The sequence below is a fragment of the Balaenoptera ricei genome, chromosome 5, assembly GCF_028023285.1.
Source record: "Balaenoptera ricei isolate mBalRic1 chromosome 5, mBalRic1.hap2, whole genome shotgun sequence".
Taxonomy (NCBI): Eukaryota; Metazoa; Chordata; class Mammalia; order Artiodactyla; family Balaenopteridae; genus Balaenoptera; species Balaenoptera ricei.
The window spans coordinates 107,093,831-107,117,378 of NC_082643.1; the positions used below are offsets into that span (position 1 = coordinate 107,093,831).

The 23,548-nt window shown below is 34.1% G+C and overlaps 1 protein-coding gene across 1 annotated transcript in view; it reads right to left on the reverse strand.

Annotated features, from left to right (window-relative positions):
• The window catches only part of SLC9B1 (solute carrier family 9 member B1), a 46,250-nt gene extending 25,140 nt beyond the window's left edge, over positions 1-21,110 (reverse strand). The window contains exons 1-4 of the mRNA XM_059924194.1: positions 21,033-21,110; positions 18,910-19,048; positions 1,797-1,967; positions 457-599 (exon numbers count right to left, since the gene is read on the reverse strand). Coding sequence (XP_059780177.1) covers positions 457-599; positions 1,797-1,967; positions 18,910-19,048; positions 21,033-21,101 — 522 coding nt within the window. The 5' untranslated portion in view covers positions 21,102-21,110. The remainder of the gene's footprint in view (positions 1-456; positions 600-1,796; positions 1,968-18,909; positions 19,049-21,032) is intronic.
• Positions 21,111-23,548: the final 2,438 nt, after the last annotated feature.

Here is a 23,548-nt window from a genome sequence, read left to right on the forward strand (position 1 = left end):
CAAAAATGTAAAGATAATCAGGAACATAGTTCTGTGGGAAAAATTCATGAAACAATAATATTATTGAAATTCTTAATCATTCTGAGAAAACAAAACAAAAGCAATAACCTTTTACAGGAGGACCTTATCCTTTGTTAACTGAAAAGTAAATAGTTCTCCACAGAAGAGCCACAACTCTCAAATGATACAAATGTTGCATGCATAAGGGACATTTATGTCTATGTAAATAATTAAAGATTATTTCCAATAGAGATCTTATATCACAGAGATTTCTTTTCATATCAGTAATATAACCAGAAGTAGAAATTAAGGTGTCAATATTTCTGCAAAATCTTTGTTCCTTGTCTTAGTTTTGCTCTACCTGGAACAGCAGTAAGAAAAATTTTGCCTCTTTTTCTTTTCCACCAGCCTCTAATATTGAAAATAACTATACTCAAGGTATAATTGGAAATCTACCTGTGGATCGAGTCCAAGCCCAGCTTGCACTAGAATAATGGTAAGGGCAGTGTTTCTTAAAGTTGAAGACATTGTGTTACTAATATAGACGTGATCACTGAGGAATGGAACATTCCTAACGGTAAAACCAGCCAGTAACATCCCTTAGAAGAAAAAAATAAACCATGTCTGATTCAGTTCATTTTCCCAAGAGAGAAAACAGAAATGCTTAATTTCCCTTCTTCAAACACACTATGTCTCTCGCTACTTTGGTGAAGGGCAGGTTACATGCAAGTAGAGGAAACAGCATAAATGAAGGAATGGATATAAGAAATGATATATGTCAATGGGGTGCAACAAGCAATTCAGTATTGCTGGAACATAAAGGACTAGGATGGGAGTGGGGAATGGGCTGGAGGGGTCAGATCATGGAAAGCTACCCCTACCCTCTACCCTCCCCTGTTTTGGCAGAGTAAGGCACCATGGGAAAGTTTTAGGCAGGAAGTGAGATAATGAGTCTTGTATTTTCTATGTGATGGTCTTGGCAAATTAGATAGACATAAAACTGAAGGAGAGACCAGACAGAAGGCTCTGCCGTAGTCCACGGAATGGTTAGAAACAAAGAGGCTGAGCTAGGACAAAAGCGGAAGTTTTGGAGAGGAGGAAAAAAAGATTCAGTAAATACTTGGGAGGTGCTGAATGGGTGTTATGAACACAGAAAGGGTGTTAGAGATAAGCGAGAGTGATTACCTCTATTGACAGTAACTAAATACTTGAATGTATTGAATACTTAGAAGATATAATACACCTCTGATAGAAGTTCTTCCACTAATTTTCCTCTACCTGGAGAATTATATAATAATGGTGATGAAGAAATAGGGGGTACCATTGTTTAGGCAGATGATGTATTGATGAATATACATAGTGGAGATGCTCAAACAGCTCACCCAAAAACTATAAAACCTTTTGGTGCCCTAGTCACTATAACATTTGAATCTTGTAATTGTATTTGAATTAGGTTATCTACAGAAAAATTCAGTTTTTTTCAAATTTTTCCTTTTCTACAATATATGTAAAGTTAAGTAAAAAATGTCCTATTAAATGATAAAGCAACAAGTATCATATGCTGAGTATATTTAAAGTATTTAAAAATATATTTCAGGAAAAATCTGTGTGTGTATAGAGAATAAATACTTCTATAAACAAGCTATATATACACATACATAATAAGTACACATATAAAAAAGCTATATAGATCATATACATTGAAATAGTTCTAAATTATATCTACTGTGACTAGAATATAGTCATAATCTACATGTAGTCAATGACAAAAAAATGAGAGCTAATTATTCACTTACCAAGAAGAGGGGGAAGTTGAGGCACTGAAGGTATTCTAATGATTTCCAAAAGTTTCCCGCCAATAACAGCACCATAAAAGATAATTAACAGTCCAAATAAACTTCCATCAGGAAGAACTTCAGGGCCTGAGAATGACCAGGTTACACACCATATCATAAAAAGTATAGCTCCTGAAATATAAAAAAGTGCATGTCTATATATCTATCTAGATGTAGATATATACATATAAGAGAGGAATTTGATTTCATCGAATATATTAATAGCCAATCCTATATAATGATACATAATGTACACTAATGTTGCTTGCTAGTGTAGTTAAAGAAATGTCTGTTTAACATATATTCCAAAGTCCTTGTCAATCTAAAAAAAGTATTTTTATTAAAAAATATTTTTAAACTATCTGTGAATCCTTTAAAGTGCTAAGCTTTCTCATAATATATGACATTTTTAAAATGTCATGGCAGTATGAAGAGATTTACTTCATTTTATGTTTTAAAGTAGCTTTTTCACCAGGAATAAGATGATTTGTTGTGATAACAGTTCTCAAATTTATTGAAGATCATAGTGGCAGTGTGCCACTTTTTTTTTTTTAACATCTTTATTGGAGTATAATAGCTTTACAATGGTGTGTTAGTTTCTGCTTTATAACAAAGTGAATCAGTTATACATATACATATGTCCCCATATCTCTTCCCTCTTGCGTCTCCCTTCCTCCTACCCTCCCTATCCCACCCCTCTAGGTGGTCACAGACAGTGTGCCACATATTTTAATGGCAGCAGACTAAATATTTGTATTGAAAGGATAACTCAGTTGATGTTTGGGTATAAATTATTAAAGGGGACAAAGGCTGAGGACAAAGTAAACCTGGTCTTCGGGAGAATGTAAAGTATCTTAGATTATGTATAGGAAGTAGAGGTGGACAGGATAAGTAATGATAAGGTAGTAGCCATATTATTTCTGTCAACTAGGTACTAAGGAAAGTCCCTACTCACAGAGGGAATTCATAGATTTCTGTAAAGGACAGAAGGTTATACTGCAAACTGCCATCTTCAAATTAAATAGCTACCTTCATTTACTATGAATCATAATTTCTAATGTTTTTTTTTTCAGGTCCTTAAAACAGCTTAAGTGTATTCTTTAGCTGTGACTCCTTTTTGGTGGCTCCAATCTGCCAAGGGTGAAAGAGGAGAATTTTGACAAACTCAAGGCAGGAAGTTAGAAATAAGATTCTTGTCCCCTCCTCTCTGACTATAACCACTCCACAAAATTGGAATACTTAAAGGACTGAACTCTTACTAAAAGAATGAACCAGAAATTATCATTCTACTGATAAAGGGAGAAGACAAGGCAGATTGTTTGTCTTAGCTGGTCTCCAGGTGGCAAAATCACTTCTGAGAATTCATACAGGCCTCAACTAACTTATGTTTTGGGCTCAAATTTACATGATTTGTATGGTTTAGGAACCCCCAAACTCTGAATTTGGCATAAAATGTATCTTCCCATGGAACTATTCCTAGGGCACTTGGTAGATTCTAGTTCAAAATATCCCTAATAGACACTCCTGATTCCAGACTGCATAAAGTCTCAAAGACAAAAGCCCACTGAATCTGAATTTATAATAAAAACTTACAAAATAAGAAGTAATCCCCATGAACAAAAGTTGATAGATACAACAAAGAATGGGCTTAGATATCCAAAAACTTCAGCTAACAGAACCAGTAGATAGACAATATAAAATATGTATTTTCAAAGAAACTCAAGACAATTAAAAAAATACTTAAGACATAAGAAAAGAAATACCTGGAAGCATTGTAAAAGACTCAAATACAAATTTAGAAAGAAACTATAATTACTGAAATTTAAAAATTAGATACCTTAAACAGCAGGCTAGATACAGCTGAAAAGAGAAATATGGTAAACTGGTAGATATGAGGAAATTACCTAGAGTGTAGCATAACAAGAAAAATGAGATGGAAAATATGAGATATTTAGATTTTGGAAAAGATGTAAAATATATCTAATAGTAATTTCAGAAACAGAATAGAAAGAGTGAAAAAGAAACAATATTTGAGAAGAAAATTGGCTTAACAAATTTATAGAATTGATTAAAACCATAATCAATTCTGTATTGATTTGGACACAGGAAGTAAAATAAATTCTCACCAGGATTAAATAAAAATAAATAGATACTTAGACACAATGTTGAGAAACTACAGATCACCAAAAACAAAAATAATGTCTTAAAGAATCTAGAGGGAAAAACATAGATTAGTCATAAAGAAATAAACATTAGAGCAGATCCTCAATTCTCAACAGCAACAACAGAAGCTGGAAGATAATGAAATAAGGTCTTCAAAGTACAGAGATAAAATATCCAATGTTGAATTCTGCAGCAAGTTAAACTATCATTCAAGAAAAGGACAAATGAAAGATATTGTCAAGCAAATATATCTAAGAATATATTCCATTTTTACTAGGGGAAAAACTATTAGAAGATATGCTTTAGGAATAAGGACATAGGACTATAAAGGAAGGAAAAATGAACAAAAAAAATTGTAAACATGTAGGTTGGTCTAAACAAGTGTTTGATTGTATAACAAATACCTAATCAAAATTGTTAAATCAGGGGATATAAAAATAAGTTGGATATGGGATTTCCAACAATGATAACATGAAGAAGTTGACAGTTTATTTCAATAAAAAAGTCTACATATAAAACTGTATAAAATAATAAAAGCAACCATTTCAGGACCTTGAAAACTGACCAAAGGCAGTTATCAAATTGAGAAGCATTTATTCTTGAAAAAAATGCTAGAGTTTTGGGTAGGATCACTGAGAGTCTGAGGCCTTCCTGCCTGGGATTGCTACCATTCCTCTCATCCTTCTCCCCCGCTTCAGCTCAGTTGGGAAAAACTAGTTATACCAGCATGGAGTTGGGAGTAAAAACCAGCAGCTTTCCTGCCAGAGGAGGTGGAATGGATTTGATATAGAGTGGAGGCAGAAAACCCATGACCTTGCTGGCTAAAAGTGGCAGACTGGTTTGGGAATGGACAGAGAAAACATGTAGTTTTGCTAGTTTGAGGCTGCAGTCCAAGTTGAGGCAAGTGGCAGACCAGCCAAAAATGTGACTGGGAGATAATGGATATGAAAGAGGTATCGAACGGTTGAAATAAGTTCTCTACATATCCATGGCTAATTGGGCAAGTATGCAAATGCAGGGAAGACTCAAAGAGTATGGCAAAAAGTGAAAAACGATGTGAGACCTGAGTACTAGCAGCAACTTTAAATGCATTCTTCAACCCATCTACAAATCACCTGGCAGAGGGTGGAAGACTTATTGGCCTGAACACAATGTCTCTCCCAAATCATTAGGTGACTACTAAGCTATGCAGACAAAAGGGAAACCACTAGGAAGATAGCCTAACAACAAAAAAATAAACAAACAAAAAAATTGATAAGAACCACTGGCTGCTGCAAACCATGGGGCAGGTAAAAATCCACAGTTTAAGTACATGTGAATTACCAAAACAACAATAATAATAACAAAAACCCTAAAAAATAAAACTGAATTCAAAGTTGCAATAATGTGTAATTAAAATGTTTAGTTTTCAACCAAATTTTCTAGATGTGCAAAGAAACATGAAAGTATGATACCTACTCAGGAAAAAAGCAATCAATAGACATAGAGTGAGTCCAGGTGTTAGATTTACAAAGTGTTCAAAACAGCTATTATAAACATGTATAAATAATTAAAATATGATAAAAATGTGCCATTTAATAGAGAATATCAATAAAGAGATAAAATTTACTTTAAAATGAAAATGGGCATGGGAGAAATGGGTGAACTGTTTTTGTTTTTAGTTTAAATAAATTGAATTTAAAAAATTATAAGAGATTATCTAATGCAGATCCATAACTTTAGGCAGGCCAACTTCCATTTTTTTAATAAAAGAAAATCTAGAATTGAAACATACAACAACTGAAATGAAAAATTCACTGGAGAGGTTCAACAGCATATTTGAGCTTGTGAAAGAAAGTATCAACAAACTTGAAGATAGATCAATAGAGATAATCAATATGAAGAACAACAAGAAAAAAGGAATGAAGAAAAACATAAACAGAGCCTCAGACAGCAATGGAATACCATCAAGAGTATTAACATATGCATAAGGGGAGTCCCAGGAGGAGAAGAGAGAGAGATAAAGGGGGAGAAAATATTTGAAAATATAATGTCCAAATTTCCAAATTTAATGAAACCAAAGACAGCCAAAGACAAAGCAAAAATCTCGGGAGTGGCAAGAGAAATGACTCATTACATATGGGGACAATAATACAATTAATAGCAACATTTTCATCAGAAAAAACGGAGGCCAGAAGGCAGTGAAGTGACATTTCAGAAGTACAGAAAAAAAAGCAACAACTGTCAATCAAGAATCCTTTATGCAGTAAAACCATCCTTCAAAATGAAGCTTAAATAAAGACATTCTCAGACAAATAAATAAATAAATAAATAAACAGAATTCATCTTTGCTGAAGAAACACTAAAGAAAATCTTTAAGTTGAAAGGAAATGACACAAGGTAATTTGAACCAATAAGAAAGAATAAAGGGCACTGAAAATGATAAATAAATGTCCAAGTATAAAAGATTGTGTATATATGTTTTTCTCATTTCATCTCAATTTTTTTAAAAAAAGCTTAAGATTTTTAAAAGCAATAAGAATAACAAAATATTGTTGAGTTTACAGTATATAGAGGTATATTGGCTCAAAGCTGCTACATAATACCAAATTACGTCAATATTAAACTGAAGTAGACTGTAAAAAGTTGAAGGTGATTATGGTAATTCCTAGAGAAACCATTCACACTAAAGCCTCTAAAATACAGCTAAAATAATAACAGAGAAATTGAAATAATACACTAAAAATACTTGGTTAAAACAAAAGAAGCAGTAGAGTAAGAACAGAAAAATAAAAAGATATGACAAATAAGAAATAATGCAATGGTAGACATAAGTCTAACAATATCAGTAATTATGTTAAATATGACTGGACTAAAATCAAAAGGCAAAGATTGTCATAGTGGATTAAAAAAATATCCAACTATATGGTGTCTATAAGAAACACACTTCAGGTGAAATGAACAGGCTAAAAATAAAAGGATATAAAATATATATCATGCAAATGGTAATCATGAATCAAAGAGGTAAACACAAGGGGATTACAACATGTCTTAAAGTGAATAAAAATGAAAACAGAATATATCAATATTAAAGGAATGTGATATGTGTAGAGGGAAATTTATAGGTTTAAAAATATATTAGAAAGAAAGAAATAATCTAAAACTGACAATCACATCTATCTTAAAAAGTTAGAAAAAGATAAGTAAGCCAAATCAAAAGTAAGTAGGATGTATGAAATTAAAAAGATTGGAGTAGAAAATAATAAAATAGAAAATAGTAAAACACTAAAGAAAATCAATGAAACAAAAAATTGATTATTTGAGAAGGTCAGCAAAATGGATAAAGTTTTAGCTAGAGTGACCAAGAAAAATGAGAAAAGACACAAACCACCAAAATCAGAAATGAAAGAGGAAACATCACTATAGACCCTACAGAAATTAAAAGAATGTTAAGGAAATATTATAAACAACTTCAAGCTAAAAAATTAGACAACTTAGATGAAATAAACAAATTCCTAGAAAGACATAAATTACCAAAACTGATTCAAGAAGAAAGGAAAAATCCAAATAGACCAATACCAAATGTCTGCTATTTAAAAAATAAGAGTACTGTATACAGAACAAGTTTAGTTACTATGTTACTGGGAAGAGGGAGTAAAATAAGATGGAATTCAGTTGATTTAAGATCCAAAGATTCTTTGATTTTATGGTGTCCACCCAGATTATATCTGAGGTGATAGAGAAATTTGGGCTCTAAGGTTACTCATGAAATTGCAGCTCAATTCCTGAAAGAGGAAATAAAGGGGGTATAGTACAGGAATGATCTTCTAGGAGATGGATCAAAAATTTTTTTCAGTAAAGGACCAGACAGTAAATATTTTCGGCATTGTGAGTCATATGGCCTCTGTTACAAATACCCAACTTTGCCATTTTAGCACAATAGAACTTTATAAAACAAGTAGGGGACTGGATTTGGTCTATGGGCTGTAGTTTCCCAGCTCCCATTTTAACAACAAATAAAAAATTATACCTGGATGTAAGTGAAGAGCAGACTGCTTCAGGCAGAAAATTACTGTAAGGGACCTATGATGATTTCTTGGGTTCTATTCTTCCTAACATCTTTCTTCCAGCAAGGCTACAAAATTTTTCTCTGCATCATATATTTTTTCCTAAAGTTAGTAATATTTCATGAAATTTTACTAACCAGATATTTATTAGCATAAATAAGCACATTGTTTGAAATTAATCTTTTTGCTGTCTTGCCCAACACCAACCTGAGAGCTGATAAACTAAATGAATGAGAGCTTTGATTAAGTGAAGGAAGAAAAGGACATAAGAACAAAACCAAGCTAGTTCAAGATGGCAGACAGGGCACATAATGCTTAACTGAAATAAAAGTATAGAAATATAAAAAGGAAAAAACATATCACCATGAAGAGAATTGGGGGAGAAGAGATAGTGGTTGTCACACACTTCTGGGAGGTGAAAGCAGATAGGACCAGGTTGAAGGATGGAAACAGGTAGAGAAAGCTGCAGCCTTAAATATGCGAGCTACCTACAAAAGAAATCCATTTGACAATAGAAACTGGAGGAAAATCTGAGCTTAGAAATAGTATACAGCTAAAGGAAGGAGTGAGAAAAGGGGCCTAAAAAGGGGAAATTAATCAAGGGTTTGTACATGGTACAACAGCATCAGTCAGCAGCTCTACTCCTCTCTTCATTCCTGTGCTTAGAAACTGCTAACATTTATCATACTTTTAGTCATTGAATGGATTACCTAAGGGAGAGCTAAAGCTTTAAGAGTGATTGTTGGAGTTCCAGAGTGAAAACAACTCATTCTGGTATGTGGAAAGCCCACAACTTCATAGTCAGCTCTATGTCCATTGACCACAAACTAAAGCCCATCAGTCAATAAAGCTTTGTCCTGCCCTGTCCCAGGCAGAAGATGGTCTCAGAGGGGGGACCTGACAAGAAAACAGTCCTACCTTCACAACAGCATAGTATATCTGCGTAAGCTATTGAGACCTTCCTTCTTAAGTATCAGACAACCGAGGATCATTAACATAAAACAAAACTCAGCAGCAAGAAAAGGAAAAGTCAAGCAAAACAAACTGAAAAACTGTCCTCAGAAGAAACCGATAATTCAGGGACCAGAATGAAATAAAACAAAAATTTTAAATTATATTCTCAGAGATTTGAGAATGTACATGAAATAAGAATAGAATACCATATGAAAGGAACAATTAGAGAACAAAAAGCGTTCTTGGAGATAAAATAAATATGATTGCTGAAATGAAAAACTGGAAAAATGAAAGACTGAAAATGAAGTAAAGGAAATTTCCTAGAACAGAAAGCAACATAAAGTGGTGGTAAATATGAGATAAAAACCAATCCACGTTGTCCAATATCTGACCAGAAAAGAGAATAAAGAAAAAAAAAAGGAGGGGAGGGGGGAAATTATCAAGGAAATAATATGCAACTTTCTTAGTGTTCAGGTTGAAAAGGTCAACTAAATGCTCAATACAAAGCATGAAAAAAGATCCATACTTACACTTATCACTGTAAAATGTTGCAAAAGCAAAGATATAGAGAAGATGCTAAAGTCTTCTAGACACCTTGAAAAAAGCCATTTCCAAATGAATCATAAACAGATTTATATACTATTTCTTAGCAGCAACTCTAGATACTAGAAGACAGCAGATAAACCCTTCCAAAATTCTATGAAAAATTATTTCTAACCTAGAATTATATACCCAACTAATCAGATGTGAGAGCAGAATAAAAACGTTTTCATATATGTGAGGTCTCTGAAAGTTTAGCTGTCATGTATCCTTTTTTTTTTGGCACTTACTTGAGGATGTATGCTAGCAAACCCAGGAGGAAACCAGGAAAGATGAAGGATTTTAATCTTGGAAACAGTGGATCCAAACCAAGAGGGCATTGAAAGGAAGCTCTAGGATGACAGTCTTCCACAGACCTAGAAAACAACCACATAGGTGGAAGCAGAAAAGGAGGTCTCTGGGAGGAAAGTCTCCAGGAATAAAGAGGACTTCTTAAAGTTTACAAAACTATGAAGACAGTAAAAAAAAAAATCAGTGATTGCCAGGGGATTCCAGGAGGAGGGAGGAATGAATAGCTAGAGCACAGGAAGTTTTTAGGGCACTGAAACTATTCTGTATGATACTGTAATGATGGATGCATATCATTATAAATATGTCAAAACCCACAGAACACAAAGAGTGAACCCTAATGTAATTTATGGACTTTAATAATAATGTATAATATTGGTTTATCAATTGTAACAAATATACCACACTAATGTAAGGTGTTAATGATAGGGGAGACTGTGTGTGTGTATGAGGGGGTAAAGGGTTAAATGGAAACTCTCTGTACCTACCACTCATATTTTAGGTAAATCTAAAAAAATTGCTTTAAAATGCTATTAATTTTAAAAGAAAAAACCTATGAAACAATATGAAATGGTGTGACATATGTATAATTGAAGTCCCAGAAGAAGAGGAGAGAGAGAATGGAGCAGAATAAATATTCGAAGAGAAGATGACTTTTCAAAATTGATGAAAGACAATACACAGGTCCAAAAAGTCTAGTGAAGCCCAAGCAGGATAAATACAAGGAATAGTATGCCTAGTCACATTATAATTAAACTGTAGAAATCAAAGATGAAAAGAAAAAGTTTAAATCATCCAGAAAATATAGTCAAATTACATCTAGAGGGACAACAATAAGAGTTACGCTGGCTTGTCATTAGAAATAAAGGAAGCCAAAAGACAATGAAAGAACAGCTTTAAAGGAAACAGGGTCTGTGAACTTGAAGTCTATACCCGACAAAAATATACTTCAAAAATAAAGGTCAGAAAGAAGAACAAAGGAGGTATCACACTCGCTGATTTCAAACTATATTACAAACTTATTGTAATCAAATAGTATGGTATTAGAATAAAAACAGACACATAGATCACTGGGTCATTTGTTATTCTGGAGCCCAGAAATAAACTGATATATGGTCAATTAATTTATGACAAAAGAGCCAAGAATATACAATGGGGAAAGGACAATCTTTTCAATAAACGGTATTTGGAAAATTGAACAGTCACATGCAAAAGAAGGAAGCTGGACCTCTATCTACACTATACACAAAAATTAAATTGAACAGTCACATGCAAAAGAAGGAAGCTGGACCTCTATCTACACTATACACAAAAATTAACTCAAAATGGATTAAAGACTTGAACATAAGACCTGAAATCATAAAACTTTTAGAAGAAAACATAGGTATTAAGTGTTGGTATTGGTGATGAATTTTTGGATTTGACACCAAAAGCAAAGGCAGCGAAAGTTAAAAAAAAAAAAAAAAAGGGCGGGGGGGGGAGTGGACTACATCAAACTAAAAAGCTTCTGCACACCAAAGGAAACCATCAACAAAGTGAAAAGGCGACCTACTAAATGGAAAATATTTGCATACCTTATATATGATAAGTGGTTAGTGTTCATAATATACAATGAACTCATACAACTCAATAGCAAAAAATCCCAGATAATTCGATTAAAAATTGGGCAGAGGATCCGAACAGGCATTTTTCCAAAGAAGACATACAGATGGCAAACAGGTACACGAAAAGATGCTCAGCATCACTAATCATCAGGGAAATGCAAATCAAAACCCCAATGAGATAACACCTCACACCTGTTAGAAAGGCTCTAGTCAAAAAGACCACAGGTAATAAATTTTGGCAAGGATGTGGAGAAAAAGGAACCCTCATGCACTGTCAGTGGGAATGTATATTGATGTAGCCACTATGGAAAACAGAATGGAGGTTCCTTAAAAAATTAAAACTAGAAATACCATATGATCCAGTAATTCTACTTCTGGGTATTTTTCCAAAGAAAACTCTAATTCAAAAAGTTGTAAGCATTCCCATGTTCATAGCAACATTATTTACAACAGCCAAGATATGGAAACACCTTAAGTGTTCATCAATGAATAAGTGGATTAAAAATGGTAGATATATATACATATATATAGTACTATATATAGTATATATATGTATATATAATGAAATATTATTCAGCCATAAAAAAGGAGGAAAATCTTGACATTTGCTACAACATAGATGGACTGACCTTGAGGGCACTATGCTAAGAGAAATAAGTCAGACAGAGAAAGACAAATACCATATAATCTCTCTTATATGTGGAATTAAAAAAAAAAAACAATCAAGTTCATGGATGTAGAGAACAGACTGACAGTTGCCAGAGGCAGAGGGCAGGAGGGTGGGTAAATGGGTGAAGGGGGTCAAAAGGTTCAAACTTCCAGTTACAAAATAAGTCATGAGGAGGTAATGTACAGCATGCTGACTATAGTTAGGAACACTGTATTGCATATTTGAAAGTTGCTAAGAGTAGATCTTAAAAGTTCTCATCACAAGAAAAAAATTTTTAACCATGAATGATAGACTTATTGTGGTGATCATTTTGCAATATTTACAAATATCAAATCATTATGTTATGCACCTGAAACTGTTATATGTCAAATGTACTTCAATTTTTAAAAAGGCCAAATTAGAAATTTTCAGACGAATAAAAGCTGAGAGAATTAATTACTAGCACAATTACACAACAAGAAACATTAAAGGAAGTTTTTTGGGCTGAAGGGAAAGAATCCCACATGAAAGCCCAGATTGCCAGAAAGAAATGTAGAGAACTAGAGAATGTAAACATGTGAACAAATATAAGGGAAATTTTTTTTAAACTTAAAGGCTTTGGTTTTTTAAAGCAAAAATAATAAGAATGTAGAAGTAAAATATATGATAAATCTAGCACAAGGGCAGAAGAGGGATAAATAAAGTCATACTGTTGCAAGACTTTTCTGTTATCTTGATGTGAGCAATGGTTTTCGACAAATGTATACATTTGTCTACATTCATTGAGCTGTGTACACTTAAGATCTGTGCACTTTGTGGTGTGTTGACTATAATTCAATAAAGTACTATTAACAACAAAAATTTTATGAGATGATGGAGTGTTTGGAAAAAAAACAGGAGTATGATACAACAAGCAGTGTAAGCAACCCCATCCCCAAATTTTGGCAGTTATGGACAAAGCTGCTATAAACATTTGTGTGCAGGTTTTTGTGGGCATAAATTTTTAGCCCATTTGTGTAAATAATACCAAGAAGAGTGACTACTGAATCATATGGTTAGAGTACATTTAGTTTTGTAAGAAACTGCCAAACTGTCTTCCAAATTGGCTGTACTATTTTGTATTTTTAGCAGCAATGAATGAGAGTTCCTGTTGCTCCATATCCTCACCAGCATCTGGTGTCAGTGTTTGGGACTTCTGGCCACTCTAATGGATATGCAGTGGTACTTTGTTGTTTTAATTTGCAATTCCCTAATGACATATGATGTTGAGAACATTTTTATATGCTTATTTTCCATCTGTATATTTTCTTCAGTGAGGTGCCTTTTAAGGTCTTTTGCCCATTTTTAATCAGGTTGTCTGTTTTCTTATTGTTGAGTTTTAAAAGTTCTTGGTATATTTTGGATAGTTCTTTATCAGTTGTGTGTTTTGTAAATAGTTTCTCCCAGTTGGTGGCTTGTGTACTCATTCTCTTGACATTGTCTTTCACAGGGTGGAAGTTTTAATGTTAAATAAGTTCAGCTAATCAATTATTTCTTTCATGGATTGTGCCTTTCCTGTTCTGTTTTGTTTTTTAAGTAATCACCATAACTAAAGTCATCTAGATTTTCTCCTATGTTAACTTCTATGAGTTTCACAGTTTTGCATTTTACACTTAGGTCTATGTCCCACTTTGAGTTAATTTTTATGAAGGGCATAAGGTCTGATCTAGATTAATTTGTTTTGCATGTGTATGTCCAGTAGATCTAGCACCAGACTACCTTTCTTCCATTGGGTTGCCTTTGCTCCTTTGTCAAAGGTCAGCTGACTACGTTTATGTGTATCTATTTCTGAGCTCTCTATTCTGTTCCATTAATATATTTACATCCTGTTCACCAAATTATACTCTCTTGATTATTGTAGGTTTATAGTAAGTCTTGTAGGGGAGTAGTGTCAGTTCTTCAATTTTTAATTTTTCTCCTTCAATATTGTGTTAGTTATTCTTGGTCTTCTGCAATATCTATATAAACTTTAGAATGAATTTGTCGACACCATGAAACAACGTGGGGATTTTAATTGGAGTTGCATTGAATCTATAGATCGAGTTGAGATGAACTAATTTCTTGACAATATTGAGTCTTCCATGAACATGTAAAATCTATACATTTATTTAGTTTTTAAATTTCTTTCTTCAGAATTTTGCAGTTTTCCTCATGTAGATATTGTACATATTTTGTTAGATTTATATGAAGGTATTTCATTTTGGGAGTACTAGTGTAAATGGTGATGTTTTTCATTTCAAATTCCATTTGTTCATTGTTGGTAAATAGGAAAAAAAACCTGACCTTTGTATACTAACCTTGTATCCTGCAACGTTATTATACTCACTTTTTAGTTGTTGCAGGAGATTTTTTCCCCTAGATTCTTTGGATTTTCTACATAGACAATCATGTCATCTGTGAACAAAGGCAGTTTTGTTTCTTCTTTCCCAGTCTGTAGGCCTTTTATACCCTTTTCTTGTCTTACTATATTAGCTAGGACTTCCAGTACAATATTGAAAAGGAGTGGTGAGAGAGGGCATCATTTTCTTGTTCCTGATCTTACTGGGAAAGCTATTTCCTCACAATTAAGTATGATGGCAGCTATAGATTTTTAATTGATGTTCTTTGTCAAGTTGACAAAGAACTTGTAATTTGCTGAAGTTTTTATCATGAATGAGTATTGGATTTTGTCAAATGCTTTTCCTGCATCTATTGATATAATCATGTGATTTTTCTTCTTTAGCTTGTTGATGTGATGGATTACATTAATTCATTTTCAAATGTGAACCAACCTTGCATACCAAGGATAAATCCCACAAGGTTGTAAAGTATACTTCTTTTTATATGTTGTTGAGTTCTATTTGCTAATATAGAGAATTACAACAAATTGAGAATTTCTGCATCTATGTTCATCAGAGATATTGGGTTTTTTTCCCCTTCTAATGTCTTTAGTTTTGGTATGAAAGTAATACTAGACTCATAAAATGAGTTGGCAAGCTTCCCTCTGCTTCTATCTTCTGGAAGAGATTGTAGAAAATTGGTATAATTTCTTTCTTAAATAGTTAGTAGAATTCACAAGTGAAATCATCTGAGTCTGATACTTTCTGTTTTGGGAGGTTATTAATGGTTGATTCAATTTCTTTTACTGGTATAGTCTTATTCAGGTTATCTATTTCTTCTTGTGTGCATTTTGGTAGATTGGGTCTTTCAAGGAATTGGTCCACTTCCTCTAAATTATCAGATTTGTGGACATAGAGTTGTTTATGATGTTCCTTTATTATCATTTTAATGCCCATGGAATCTGTAGTGATGTTCCCTCTCTCATTTCTGATATTAGTGATTTATGTTTTCTTTTTTCTTAGTTAGCCTAGCTGGAGGCAATCAATTTTACTGATCTTTTCAAAGAACAAGCTTTTGGTTTCATTGATATTCTCTATTTCTTGATTTCAATTTTATTGATATCTGCTCTAATTTTTATTATTTTCCTTTGCTTACTTTGAATTTATTTTGCTTCTTTTTCTAGTTTCCTAAGGTGGAAGCTTAGATAACTGATTTTATACCTTTCTTCTTTTCTAATATATGCATTCAATGTTATAATTTTCCCTCTAAGTACTGCTTTCAGTGCATCTCACAAACTTTGATAGCTTGTATTTTCATTTTCATTTGATTCAAAATGTTTAAAACTGTCTCTTGAGGTTTCTTTTTTGACCTATGTGTTACTTACAAGTATATTGTTTAATCTCCAAGTATTTGGGGATTTTCTAGCTGCCTTTCTGTTAATAAATTATACTTTTAAGTCCACTGTGGTCTGAAAGTTTATGTTGACAAATCCCCAAGCTCAGATTCTTTCCTCAGCTGTGCATAGTCTCCTAATGAACCCATTGAAGGCATTCATTTCTGTTACAGTGTTTTTGATTTCTAGCATTTCCACCTGTCTGTTTACATTACCCATCTGTTCTTACATGTTGTCTACCTTTCCATTGGAGTCTTTAGTATATTAGTCAGAGCTGTTTTAAATTCATGGTCTGATAATTCCAACTCCCTTGCCATATCTGGGTCTGGTTCTGATGCTTTCTCTGTCTCTTCAAAATGTGTTTTGTGCCTTTTAATACATTTTATATATTTTTGTTTAAAAGGGAACATGATGTTCTGGTAAAAGGACCTATGGTAATGTGACGGTAAGTTGTAGGGGGAGAAGAAGAGTTCTATAGTCCTATGATTAGGCCTCAGTCTTTTAGTGAGCCTGTGTGCCCTGGGCTGTTCACAAGTTCTTTTTCTTTTTTTTTTTTTTTCTTTTTTTTTTTTAAATTAATTTTGTAAGTGAAATAGGGAGCATTTTCTTTTTTCTTTTTTTTTAAATTTTTTTATTTATTTATGGCTGTGTTGGGTCTTCGTTTCTGTGCGAGGGCTTTCTCTAGTTGTGGCAAGCGGGGGCCACTCTTCATCGCGGTGCGCGGGCCTCTCACTATCGCGGCCTCTCTTGTTGCGGAGCACAGGCTCCAGACGCGCAGGCTCAGTAGTTGTGGCTCACGGGCCTAGTTGCTCCGCGGCATGTGGGATCTTCCCAGACCAGGGCTCGAACCCGTGTCCCCTGCATTGGCAGGCAGATTCTCAACCACTGCGCCACCAGGGAAGCCCTCTTTTTTCTTTTTTCACTCCCTTAGGTTCATGGGATGGCTAGAGAGGGCTGGAGTTGGGTATTTCTCTTCTCCTTAGTTGGTTAGGCTAATAAAGTCCCCACAGGTTATACTTTGATAAAACAGTTTCTCTTGAGGGCAGGTTTTATTAAGAACAGGATGCTCTAGTGTATCTCACGGTGGTCACCGTTTCTCTCTCCCTGACAGATGGCTCTTGGAGGTACAGCTCACAAAAGGATGTCCCCCAACACTGTGACTGGGCTCCTCCTGTAGTTTTTAACTCTCAGACTTGCCCACACTGAGCTTCCAGCTAACTGACGAATTTCCTGCCCTCGCTACTGGTTCCCGCAGAGGTTTCTGCTCTAACTTAGGATTCTCTGTATCAACCTGTCTCTAATTTGGGGGGCAGTAATTTGCCCTGTGACCTCACTTCTTTGATGGAACTACGAAGAGCTGGTGATTTTTCCATTTGTTCAGCTCTTTATTTGTTGTAAGGATGGAGTGATGATGCTGGACCAGAAACTGGAATTGTCTGGGATATTATTTTTGAGCTCTAAACTTCCAAGACTGCTTACTTTATGAAACTAGTGGTAAGATTTTAATGGAGAAATTTGGTTCCAAGATTATTTGAAAATCATAGTTGGATGTATAATAAAGCTTCCCTTTCACTTATTTAAAGGAAAAATAACTTAATGGAAATAAGTTAGTACCTTTATTCAAAGTAAACTAAAAAGAAACAAAAAAGGAGCAATAGCTAAAACCTAAACTTATTGCCCTAGAGTATCCATTTCTTTGCGATTAGGGAAGCCAACCTCCAAGTAAGATATAAACAGTGTGATTAAAAGTGATGAGACTGATTTCTACATGTGGTTGAAAGTTTAGATTTCTTATTTAATTTAACCTGTGTACACTGCAGGATTGCTGAATTAAACATGACTTGTTGACAAACGGCAGCTCTATTTCTTTCTATTATCCAGAGTATACACTCTTTTAAGAGTTTGTTTAGTTTGAAAATAGGGTGTGCGTGTGAGAGGGAGAGAGACAGAGAGACAGACTGAAAAAGAGAGTACAAGAATATAGACCCCCAAGACAGAAACATGAAGCTCCTTAATTTCTCTAAATTTGCAAAATCAAAAATGAAGGAAAACAAAGGGGGAAACCAGTTAGAAGTATCAAAGTTTGTTGTTATAAAATTCCTCAACTAGTTCCTGAGCAAACCATAGTCCTCAACCTCAATGGATAATATTTGGTGACCAATACATTTCCCTCTCTTCCACAGGCACCAGCCCTACTTCTAACAACTGCTGTATAGAAACTGCCCCCTAAATAAGGTCATGGGGATGTGTATGTGAGACCTATGTGCAGAAGTTATATTTACAAAGGAGTCCAGTCACTTACATTGGCAGATGTTCAAGTTTACTAGATTCAGGGCCTTAAAAATACTGATTTTAATTAAAAAGCAACCTTTGCTAAATGAATTTACTACATCAATTAATAAAATTTTCAAAGTTTAAAGTTAGCAAGCAGCAAAGAAAAACAATGTAAACTTCAAATACTAATCCTTCATCATATTTTAATCTAATTTTTGTTCTCTGTGAGATCTGTACTTCTAGAGGTCAAACACTCTCTGTCTCTCAAGTTTAATCATATAGAAATCTAGGGAAAAAAAACCTTCTATAAATATTTGGTGACAATGAGATGCTTTAAAATTTTAGTGGGAAAGCAAGTTCTACACAACTCTTTAAGACAGCCTAAAATTTGGGGCTTAATTTAAATAAGAACCTTAATATTGGCAGAAGTACAATGTTCCTTCTAGCTACTTAAAACTAAATGTCAAAAGTAGGTTTTAAATAAAAACCTATCACTTCTGTTTCTGATTTCCAAAATTTAACATAAAAAGTTATGGAAAACACTAAAATATAGATCTGTTAAGCAATTATTATTTTTGACAGATTTAAGGAACTATTTCCTCTTTGTCCACATATTGCTTGTAAATAGGGCTGCTCATCTGATCTGGAGTGTATAGATTAAGCAGTGTCTTTGTTGGCTTGTATTTTAATATTTGTCAAATATATTTCTCATTTTCTATCCATTTACATATCTTATTTCACATACCATTTGTAATAGCTTTATTCAGTGTTCCTTGTGGAGGACAAGAACCCTTCTTTTCCATCTGTGGTTTTGTTTCCTCTGTTTTTGACAAGACAGTTTCCTTAGTTTCTTCATGTCCATTATTATCACTAGCTTTGAGGATCTGAAGTAAAAACAAGAAAGTCTTTTAAGAAATAGACTTGTACAATTTTATGAATGTAAGAGACAACCAAATCTCGTAATTAAATTCATATTATTACTGTGAACATGGAGAATTATACTTACAAAAGAATATTCATGCTCTATATCAATAGGTATTTGGGGAGGTAACAACAGTGTATTTTGTAGGGCACCTTGATTTAGCCTTTTGTAGATCTGCCTCCCTGCCATATTCATTTGTGATTTATGTATACTGAATAAGTGCGCCTATAGTGCAGGCAGAATAATTAAAACTGTCCCTACTTAGTCTAACTCCCAAAGATCATTCAACAAAACTTTTGTAGAATTAAAATGCAACTAAATTGGAAAGGAGGTGAAATATAATTGGATTCATTTCATTTGAAAAATTATATAACAAAGAAAAATGAGAAAAAACAGATCAAGCTTTCAGAAATTCAAGGTTCATGCTTTTTCCACTACTACTTATAGATAACATATTTAGATGGTTTATGGGTATACCTCAATCTTCCAGTATTTAATGGTAGTTAGTCTAATAATGAAACTGCTGATTTAGGGGGAAAAAAGACACCTTTAGTTTGTGAGAATATTGAAAGGCTTCTCCCAAGGTAAAAACCAAACCAAAACAAAAGATTAAAAAGAAACAGAACAGAATAGTTAACCATGGAATAGCGATATTCAAACATCCTTGCTGTTATCATGATGCATGTGTGTGTGCATATGCATGTACGTGTGTGGACATGCAGGCCAACGCTTTGAGTGTATTGATAATATTTTTGAGTGCAGTGGAGAGAGAACATCACATTGTCACAAGAAATGGTAACAAAGGCTAGAGAGCTTGGACAGATTAAGGAAAGGAAGAGGAAGCATTTAATGACTCGGGAGACAGACGCACCACAGCAGCTGATGTAAACGAATTATGTAGCTCTTTAAAATCAAAGTTCTTTAAACCGGATCATGATTAATCTGTTGGAGTTCTGATATAGAGACCTTTTTCTGGAAAGTCTGTCACTATACAAAAGGTCCAGGGTAAAGACACAAAGGTGAGTTTTGATTAGGGTGGGTGAAAGGTCATATACAATAAAATCATATTATTTTAAGTTTTATTATTTCAGAATTTACAATAAATTGACATAGAGTAAGATGAAGTCTTTACAGATAAAGTAATTAGAATCAATGGTGAATATTTTAAACATTTTTTAAAAAGGACTTTTTTGGCCCTTAAGAACTGTAGAAACCTCTATTTAAAAAATAAACAATTTATAATTCTAATTATGAGCAATTATTATTTAGTAAAACTAGGTCAACAAAAGGTCTAATGACTTACTCTACATACTTGCAAGAATAAAAACCTGGGTCTCCTTCGAATGTACAGCACAACATTTTAATTAATTTAGATTTTTCTTTACCTCTTGTACTCTAAACTACTAACTTTATTCTGGACATGGCAAGAAATAGTAAGCCAAATTTTCACTATTCCTAAAATCTGCCTCTTCGGTTCCAAAATAATCTATGGTCACCCCTTCCATGTTTTCATTCCTTTTGCCCATTTCTTGGGACATATTAAAACTAGCTATTTTAAAATGACCACTTCGTTGTGTTTTTTTTAAGCATGAATCGTTTATTTTTTAAATACCCATATTGATATATATTTATCTAGAAATGTGTGCGTGTATGTAAAAGAGAGAGGGAGACTGAGAAAGGGAGAGAGTATGTGTGTTATTTATTAATAAAAATGTAAATATACTAGTGTTCCATAGCCTGCTTTTTTACTTAATATGTCATGGATATCTTTCACATTCAATAAGTATAGGCTATGAATTCATTTTCTATGGTTTCATAGTATAAAATGACCACTTCTCACTTTTAAAACAAACATATAAAAAAACCTATTAAGTAAACTTTAAAAATAAATTTTAGCATCAGCTGGTTTTCACATCATATGTTACAATATAGTTTTAATTTTTTACCTGAGGAGTTGTAGATGACTGGATGTTTTTATCCTCCAAATGTTCATTTTTTGGATCTGTGATGTACATGCTAATGTTTAAAAGTAATTTGAAAGAAAGAAAAAAAAAAGGACTGTAAGTCCATCTGAAAACAAACACGGTTAAGTGGGATTAATTTTTAAATAATTTTTTAGCATAAAGTTTCACCACAGTCAAGTCAGATATCTTTATAGTAAAAACAGTCCAAATATTCATTTTAAAGTTATTAACCAAAGTCATGTGCATAAATTTAAAAAATCATTATCACAAAACAATTTAATACTTCTCAGTAGTTCATAATCCTGGGCCGTATCTTAAAAGCATATATCAGAAAACTTAGTTCTTTATTTCATGCACTGAAATAATATGTTTGAGCTAATTTCCATCATTGATTTATTCTACTCAGTCAACTCCTGCATAAGAGACTCCAAAAAAATTTAAAATGAAATGTGATCAACTACATTAAAATCTACATCTATAAGCATGCTGTCTTTATAAATGGTCCATTAGAAAGACCTGTGGGGGGCTTCCCTGGTGGCGCAGTGGTTGAGAATCCGCCCGCCAATGCAGGGGACACGGGTTCGAGCCCTGGTCTGGGAAGATCCCACATGCCGCGGAGCAACTAGGCCCGTGAGCCACAACTACTGAGCCTGCGCGTCTGGAGCCTGTGCTCCGCAACAAGAGAGGCCGCGATAGTGAGAGGCCCGCGCACCGCGATGAAGAGTGGCCCCCACTTGCCGCAACTAGAGAAAGTCCTCGCACAGAAACGAAGACACAACACAGCCATAAATAAATAAATAAATAAATAAAATTAAAAAAAAAAAAAAAAAGGTCTGTGGGTCCAACACTTAAGTAAAATAAAATAGGTTTTATTTTGAAGAAGAATGAACTAGGAAAAAACAGTGAACTAGAACCATATCAACAGGAGAATTCGTTCTGGAAACATTTATTTTAAAATATCTGTTGTTTCTACCTTCTCTGTGATCTTTGCTGCCTTTGAGTAGAGGAAGAGTATCTCTGCCTTAAAAATATCTTTCAATTCTTGAGTTACTGTTGAGGACAAAATTAAAGATTTCAAGTTTTAATTTTTAAGTACTTGATAATAATGTGTTTCAAGTATCTATATTTTTTAAAAAGGCAAGCAATTTTAATAATGAAAGTTTTTAATGAAAAGTAACATTAATATCTGAGTACCTACCATATGCTGGGTGCTTACATAAATTGTCTCACTTTACGAAGTAAAATATTAGTGTGTAAAATCCTATAAGGAATCATAACTGAACTTATGATATTAAAACAGAAAATAACATTTATTTTTCAAAATTTGATGAAAAAATTAGATCTCTAAGTCCTTTTAAAGTAAAACTCCATTTTAGTTAAAGGGAATATCAGAATTATTAGAATGACTACCTGTTAGCTGTTAGACCAGAAGCTAAGTGTTAGTAAGCCCTATGAACAAGGAATGTGGGTGAATCACGTAAGCTGTGTCAGGTTCTGAAGGGACAGGCTGAGGGTTAGCACCATTAAAAAATCTGAACGCCAGTACACAAGAGTCAGGGCACAAAGTTCACCTACTCAGTAAGTTCTGAATGCCTACTCTTCTGGACTCTGAAGATAAAAGCAGCAAAACAAAACGGGAATATAGGTTTCTACTCTCATGGAGCTTATATTCTTGTAGGGGTGAAGGGAAAGACAATAAACAATATTTTCAGACTGCAATTAAATACTGAAGAAAATAAACCAGCATGATGTCACAGTGATCAAGGGGACATTTCAACAGTGACTTGAATGAGGACAAATTGTGAGTCATAACTAGGCAGATGGACTAGGAGCATGCAAACATAACATCAAGAATCACACAAGGAGAGGGCTTCCCTGGTGGCGCAGCGGTTGAGAGTCTGCCTGCCAATGCAGGGGACACGGGTTCGAGCCCTGGTCTGGGAAGATCCCACATGCCACGGAGCAACTAAGCCCGTGAGCCACAGCTACTGAGCCTGCGCTCTAGAGCCCGTGGGCCACAACTACTGAGCCTGCACGTCTGGAGCCTGTGCTCCACAACAAGAGAGGCCGCGATAGTGAGAGGCCCGCGCACCGCGATGAAGAGTGGCCCCCGCTTGCCACAACTAGAGAAAGCCCTCGCACAGAAACGAAGACCCAACACAGCCATAAATAAATAAATTAAAAAAAAAAAAAAGAATCATACAAGGAGAGATATCAAGAAACCAGGCAGCATATTTTAAGATCTGCAACTATGTCATGATTAGGATGGCAGGACTTGGGATCCAGGGGAGCAAACAGTGCATTAGAGCTTGAAAACCTAGATAAGGGGTCTGAATAATAAATTTAATAGGTTAGGAGCTATAAGAGAAGCTTGATAGTGTGTCAAGCAATATTTGTGACTGGCAATTACTCAAAACTCTCTTTACATATTTGCCAAAATTGGAATTGGTAGGTGGTATGCATAGTAACTAAAAGCAAGAACTTTGAAGCTGAGATAG